The sequence below is a fragment of the Babylonia areolata genome, chromosome 21 (assembly GCF_041734735.1).
Source record: "Babylonia areolata isolate BAREFJ2019XMU chromosome 21, ASM4173473v1, whole genome shotgun sequence".
In the NCBI taxonomy this organism is placed as follows: domain Eukaryota; kingdom Metazoa; phylum Mollusca; class Gastropoda; order Neogastropoda; family Buccinidae; genus Babylonia; species Babylonia areolata.
In genome coordinates this window covers 12,978,870-12,985,926 of record NC_134896.1, presented here as the reverse complement: position 1 = coordinate 12,985,926, position 7,057 = coordinate 12,978,870, and the positions used below count along the sequence as shown (strand labels likewise).

General features: G+C 45.9%; 1 protein-coding gene across 1 annotated transcript in view; it reads right to left on the bottom strand.

The window, feature by feature from the left end:
- LOC143296557 (uncharacterized) overlaps positions 1-1,435 on the bottom strand; it is a 69,662-nt gene extending 68,227 nt beyond the window's left edge. The window contains exon 1 of the mRNA XM_076608580.1: positions 926-1,435. Coding sequence (XP_076464695.1) covers positions 926-1,298 — 373 coding nt within the window. The 5' untranslated portion in view covers positions 1,299-1,435. The remainder of the gene's footprint in view (positions 1-925) is intronic.
- Between the last annotated feature and the right edge of the window lie 5,622 nt (positions 1,436-7,057).

The following is a 7,057-nucleotide window of genomic DNA, read 5'->3' as shown; positions in this document are numbered from 1 at the left end:
CGCTGAGCAACCACCTCCTTCCTTCTATCTCCTTGACACAACAACAGACAAGACAGACCTCGGGTTACGGAGGAACATGCATGGCGAACAGTTCTTCTGTGCGGCGCCCCAATGACTCCTCACTTCACAGAGTGGACAGGGAAGGAGGAGGAGGAGGAGAAGGAGGAGGAGGAGGAGAAGAAGGAGAAGAAGAAGTTGTTGAAAGAAAGAAAGAAAGAAGTTGTTGAAAGAAAGGAAGAAAGAAGTTGTTGAAAGAAAGAAAGAAGTTGTTGAAAGAAAGAAAGAAAGAAGTTGTTAAAAGAAAGAAAGAAAGAAGTTGCTGAAAGGAAGAAAGAAGTTGTTGAAAGAAAGAAAAAAATGAATGAAAGAAAGAAAGAAGTTGTTGAAAGAAAGAAAGAAAGAAAGAAAGAAAGAAAGAAGGAGTTGAAAGAAAGAAAGAAAGAAAGAAGGAAAGAAGAAGAAGATGAAGAAGAAGAAGAAGGTACTTCCTAACTGACTGACTGGCTCATTGACGGACAGACTGACAAACAGACAGGTCAACCGTACTGTTAGATAGTAAGATACTCATCGACATGCTGACTGACTGACAGACTGACAGATAGATTGACTGACTAACAGACTGACAGATTGACTGACTGACTGACAAACAAACTAACGGACTGACTGACATGGAGTGGAACCTTGACAGAAAGAGAAAGACAGACAGACGGAGAAACAGACAGGTAACAAACTGACAACACACACACACACACACACACACACACACACACACACACACACACACAAACGTATCTGTATATATTAGCATATTATATATATATATATATATATATATATATATATATATATATATATATATATATATATATCCCTCCTCCCTTCAATAAAAAAAAACAACAAAAAAAACCACAACAATTCTCCTTACCAAAGAACTCATCCCACGTAATGGAATATCGACAGCACTGCTGTTGCTGTTGTTGCTGCGACGATCCTCCCTTCTCTCCCCTCCTCTTACCCCCTCCCACTGGGTTGGTTGTTGTAGTAGTATTAGTACCGGTGGTGGTGGTGGTAGTAGTGGCGTTGGTAGCCAAGCTCCGCCGCGGCGGGTCACGATGTACCACGCCCACTTCCACGCCCGCCCCTCCCGCCCCTTGGCAAGGCAGGAGCTCGTAGTGGAGGGACTGACACTGATGACACAACACCACAGAGAGTCTTCCAGATCCTGGAGGGGGAGCAGAAGACAGAGGAGTCTGGTCTTCCAGAGGAGGGCGAGCAGGAAGAGTAGGGACCACCATCATGCTCTTCCCTGGGCTGGCTGAGGAGGAGGAGGAGGTAGAGGTGGAGGTGGAGGTGGATTGTGGGGGTGACCTCGTTGAAGAAAAGGACGAAGGCTGGGTGGTGGTGGTGGTGGTGGAGGGTGGTCGTTGTTGTTGTTGGTGGTGGTGCTGATCTGTGTGTGTGTGGTGGTCAGGGCGTCTGTTGGTGGTGGTGGAGAGGTGGTGTTGTTGTTGGTGGTGGTGGTGGTGTCTTTGTTGTTGTTGTTGGCGTTGATGTTGTTGTGGTTGTTGCTGCTGCCGTTGTTGTGGTTGTTGTGGTTGTTGTTGTTGTTGTTTTTGTTGTTGTTTTTGTTGTTTCTGCTGCGCCGTCGTGTGGTGTCTTGAGTTTGATCTTTTAGAATTAGGCATGGTGGTGGTTGTTGTTGTTGTTGTTGCTTTTTTGGTGTTGATGTTGCTGCTGCTGCTGTTATTGATATTGTCTTGTTTATTTGTTGTTCTTGTGCTTGTTGTTTTCGTCACTGTTGGTGTTTGCTATCCTGTTCTCGAGATGTTTTGATGACGTCACTGGCATTGAAGTGAAATGCCACTGTTGTTGATGTTGCTGCTGCTGCTGCTGCTGCTGCTACTGCCGTTGTTTGGTGGGGTTTTTTGTTGTTGTTGTTGCTGTTGCTTGTTCTGTTATCAGGTAAAAAGTTTGGGTGCTATGGTGTCGTGTAGTTCGCACGCAGGCTGCAGAAACAACAGGTTCCTGGCAGTTCCAGAGCAGTTCCGCACAGCATCTTCCTCTACATTGTCAAACGACTGGTTGGATCAAGGCTCAGACCGGCTTCACACATCTGTCTAAAATCATCAATCAAAACGCCTTACGGTTCTCTATCCAGCAACCATAACGATATATATATTTTTTTTTTATCAACTTATCGATGCATATGTATCGCCCGCCGTATGTGTGAGTTCAACGACCTACTGGCATTTCGCCCTTAGCTCACTTAATACGGCCAGTCCTGTCTTCTCCTCTACACAGACCCTTCAGATGTCCAGTGGGTGTCTGAATGACCCAACCTTTAGCTTCCGTCGTCAGAATTGTGGTATTCTTTGTCAACATTCACGTCTTCAGTATAAGAGCCTTCCGCTTGCAATATTTTGATGATGGTAACTGGGGTGAAACGCTGTTAACGTCGTCTCTTTCGCCGTTCGTATGGAGAGAGTTAAGGTCAAGTTGTTCGTGGCTGTGGTCTTTTCCGTGAAGGGTGGTGTGATCGAGGCGCTGGTCCTGTGGGGGTCTAGTCCTGACTGGCGGTCCGAGGCGGTCCTCGTTATCGACGCAGTTCAAACATCCACCGTAAGATTTCACAAATCTCTAGACATTCACCAATCACAACGGCTCACTCGTTTTGCTCAACCAATCGTCGCAGGTTCAACATCTCGTCGGTTATCCACCAATCGTAAGAGTCCACGATTCTGTAGCCACCAATCGTTTACGGCCAATAACTGAGATCTCCAATCACTGAACCAATCGTAACGATTCACACACGGACTCTATCCACCAATCAAAACGATCCGCATGGTCTCTGTTTTTTTCACAGTCAGCTTCATTGGATGTTGTTTTTTTATTCGCGGGCTTCACATTTTCTCTGACCCACTGTGTCACCATAATATATCACGTATGTTCCGTCTTCTGGAATCAGTTCTCAGAATATACATATATATATATCACATATGTTCCACACTCTTGGAATAAGTCCTCACACTTCAAGTTCCTATTATAGAAACGTATCGTATCACAACAGAACGGTAAATCTCAACATCCTGGCCGAATAAAGTGACTGGTTCTCTCGATCTCTGAAGCTGCTACGTCCATCTAATCCAGCTGGCAGTCAGGGTTCCCCTTTACCCACTTGTATCCAGACTGAATGTCTCATCACACGACGCGACGCCATCTGTCACACAATGCACAGCAGTGAGACTGATGATGGGGCCATGATCACTGGCGGCCACTCTGCTTTGAAACTGACGCTCTTCACACTCCAGTAGGTGGTATACAACAGATGTGTGTACTATAGCAATACCAAAAAAAAAAAAAAAAAATGTTTTGAACTTACAGAGAAAAAATAACAAACATAATCAAACAAACAACAACAAAACAGTCAAACAAACAAAACATCTGCTTGTGCTATTCTCAATCTTGAAATTCTCAATTTCCCAGAGACATAAAGTATCTCTCTCTCTCTCTCTCTCTCTCTCTCTCTCTCTCTCTCTCTCATATATATATATATACCTTTATGCTGTAATTCTCAATATCTATAACACATTCTTAACATTAATATTTCAGACTATCAATTCTAGATATTATGTTGCAACATAAACAAAAGATGAGTTTGCATCAGTTTGGCATGGTATAGTATATGACACAAAATTTGTTTTAAACCTTACCATTTTAGACTAGATTATTCATTTTAAAAAAAAAACACGTTTTCTACTTCACCAATTTAGCACTTTATTTTCTTTTTTTATCTTTATTTTTTTCTATAACGGCGTTCTTGAACTCTTAACCGCTCTAGACACTTGCATACCTGTCAAAAACATCATGTGTACAGGCCCATCGAATCTCAACCACACGAAACACGCGATTCTCAGGATTTTTTTTTTCTTCCTGCCTGTCTGACTTGACTGTCTCTACTGTTCTGAATCGACTCTGCTTCTCGCTTGCCTCATAGGCAAGATTTTATCTCCACACGAAAAAAGACGATGGGTAAGTTAAAACAAAAAAAAAAAAATCAGTACACGTACATCCACAGCGAGACAACCCCCACCACCACCATCCCACCACCCACCCTCCCTCCCCACCACACTTCCTACAACCGATACCTGGGTAATCAGTATGGGAGGAGGGGCGGGGGGCGGGGGGGGGGGATTCGGCTGTTATTAAGGAGCCGTTATCAAAGCAGTTATATCGCTGGTAATATAACGAGACGACATAAATTTCAAGGCCCCTTGCCCCCCCCCCGGGGCTGTCCCGCAGTGGATTTCAGCAGATCAGCACGAACCAGCAAAAAAAACCCAACCAAACTGTCTTCCTGCTCACCTCACTGCATCAGTGGTGCAAGCCAACCCAGACTGCAGCTGAGGATAAGCGGTCTTGTGCGATACAAAGTTTTGATGTGATGTGTGCAAATCGGTCCACCCTGATAGCATCAGGAAGGGTGTTGATAACCTTGGCCAAACTGTGACACTCCCCCCCCCCCACACCCCTCCACAACTCAAACCCCACCTCCCAAAAAAATCTGTATATTTCTAATGGCCGACTGATGATGACCTCTTCAACGGGTAGCTCTTTAATTAAGAGAGGTGATTGGCTGGGGCTCGGGTTGGGTTGGGTTGGGTAGGGGTGGATGTGGGTGGGTTTGGGTGGGGTGGGATGGTGGAAGTGTGGGGACATCATGTTAAAAAAAAAAAAAGAAAAAGAGAAGAAGCGACCTAAGCAATAATACTTGACATGAAACACCCGTTCTGAAACGTCCCTCCACGGCGCTACCATCTTTTCTCCCCCCCCTCCCCCAAATAACACCTCCCTCCTCCTCTCCCTCTACAAAACGGGTTTAAACGGAAAATATATGCGGGGCGCGCGCGCGCGCACACGCACACATACACACACACTGACACACACACACACACACACACACACACACACACACACAGGCATGTTTACACACAGTGAGGGTGGGGGTAAAGATAGAGCAAGACCTCGACACAAAGAGAGAGAGAGAGACAGAGAGAGACAGAGAGAGGGGGGGGAGAGAGAGAGGAGAGACACAGAGAGAGACACAGAGACAGAGAGAGGGGGGGAGAAGGGAAAGAGAGAGAAAGAGAGAGATTGATAGAGAGAGAGAGAGACAGAAAGAAAGAGAGAGAGGCAGACAGACAGAGATAGAGAGAAAGGGAAAGAGAAGGGGGAGAAAGAGCGAGAACGACAGACAAAAATAGGATGACATTCCACAAATGAAAAACAAAGCACACACACACACACACACACACACACACACACACACACACACACACACTATGAAGCCAAAGTTTCGATCCCCCCCCAAACCATACCCCACCAAACTAAAAAAATACAAACAACAACAACAACAACAACAACAACAACAAAACCAAACAAACAAAGCCGACGGTGGCAAACCTCACATCCCCCCCCCCGCCCCCCAACCCTACCCCAAAACCCAGTCAGCGAAACACTGGCACCCAATCAAATCCCCCTAAATCCCCCACCCCATCCCCCCTTGCACACACACACACACACACACACACAAAAGAACAACAACAACAACAACCCCCAAAAAACACTCCCGCTCCTTCTCGCCACAGCATACTCTCTCCTCCCATCTCATCCCTTAATACCCCTCCTCCACCACCTCACCCACCACTACAACCTCGAATTCCTATATCGCTCATGCACCACATACCCCCCCCCCCCCCCCCCCCCCCCCCCCCACATCCTCACACCCCCCCCCCCCCCCCACACACACACACACATACTTTGCCACCTTGTCAGGAGGAGGTCAGACAGTTAGTTGATAGGAGAAAGAAGAGACACAAGTGTGTCTCAAGTTCACCTTGTGTTGTGCCAGCTACTTCTTCTTATGTTTTCTTACTTGTCAGGTTGACACCAAGCTGACCAGGGGGGCACCTAGCTTTTTTCTTTCGTTCTTTCTCTTCTTTTTTTTTCCCCCTTTCTTTTCTTTCTTTCTTCTTTTATTAATTTTTTTTTTACACTACTGGTATGGGAGAGTAAGGGAGTATGGGTGAGAAGGACGGGAGGAAGGGGGAGGTGGGTGGGGTTGGGGGTGGGGGGGGAGAGTAGGGAGGGCCAAGTGGCGGAGGTGGGAGGAGGAGGAGGAGGGTGGGGTGGGATGGGCCGGGGAAGGAAGGAAAGAAGGAAGGAAGGAAAGAAGGAAGGAAAGAAGTAAGGAAGGAAAGAAGGAAGGGAATGGAAAGAATTAGCAAGGGTGGAAAAAAAAGAAAATATTATGCATGAAACACAATCTCTTACAGCTTCAATGCTTGGTTCCTGAATCCTCCACCCAGCCACCCCGCCCGCCTCCTCCTCGCCCAACACACACACATAGAATCAACTCGAAATTCCATGCATACAGTTCACCCACCCCAAAAACAAACAAACAAACAACAATCTGCCCACCGCAAGAGATCAACAACCCTTCAACCAAAACGAAGACAAAGACAGAAAAAAAGCGCAAGTTTTCAAGATTTGAAATTGGAATATATTTTCCTCCTGTCTTTAAAAAATTATACTCGTTTACATACATATAGTGGAGTGATGGCCTAGAGGTAACGCGTCCGCCCAGGAAGCGAGAGAATCTGAGCGCGCTGGTTCGAATTACGGCTCAGCCGCCGATATTTTCTCCCCCTCCACTAGACCTTGAGTGGTGATCTGGACGCTAGTCATTCGGATGAGACGATAAACCGAGGTCCCGTGTGCAGCATGCACTTAGCGCACGTAAAAGAACCCACGGCAACGAAAAGGTTGTTCCTGGCAAAATTCTGTAGAAAATTCCACTTCGATAGAAAAAACAAATAAAAATGCACGCAGGAAAGAATAATAAACAAAAACAAAACAAACAAACCAAAAAAAAAAAGAAAAAGAAAAAAGGGTGGCGCTGTAGTGTAGCGACGCGCTCTCCCTGGGGAGAGCAGCCCGAATTTCACACAGAGAAATCTGTTGTGATAAAAAGAAATACAAATACAAATATTTTCCCCTA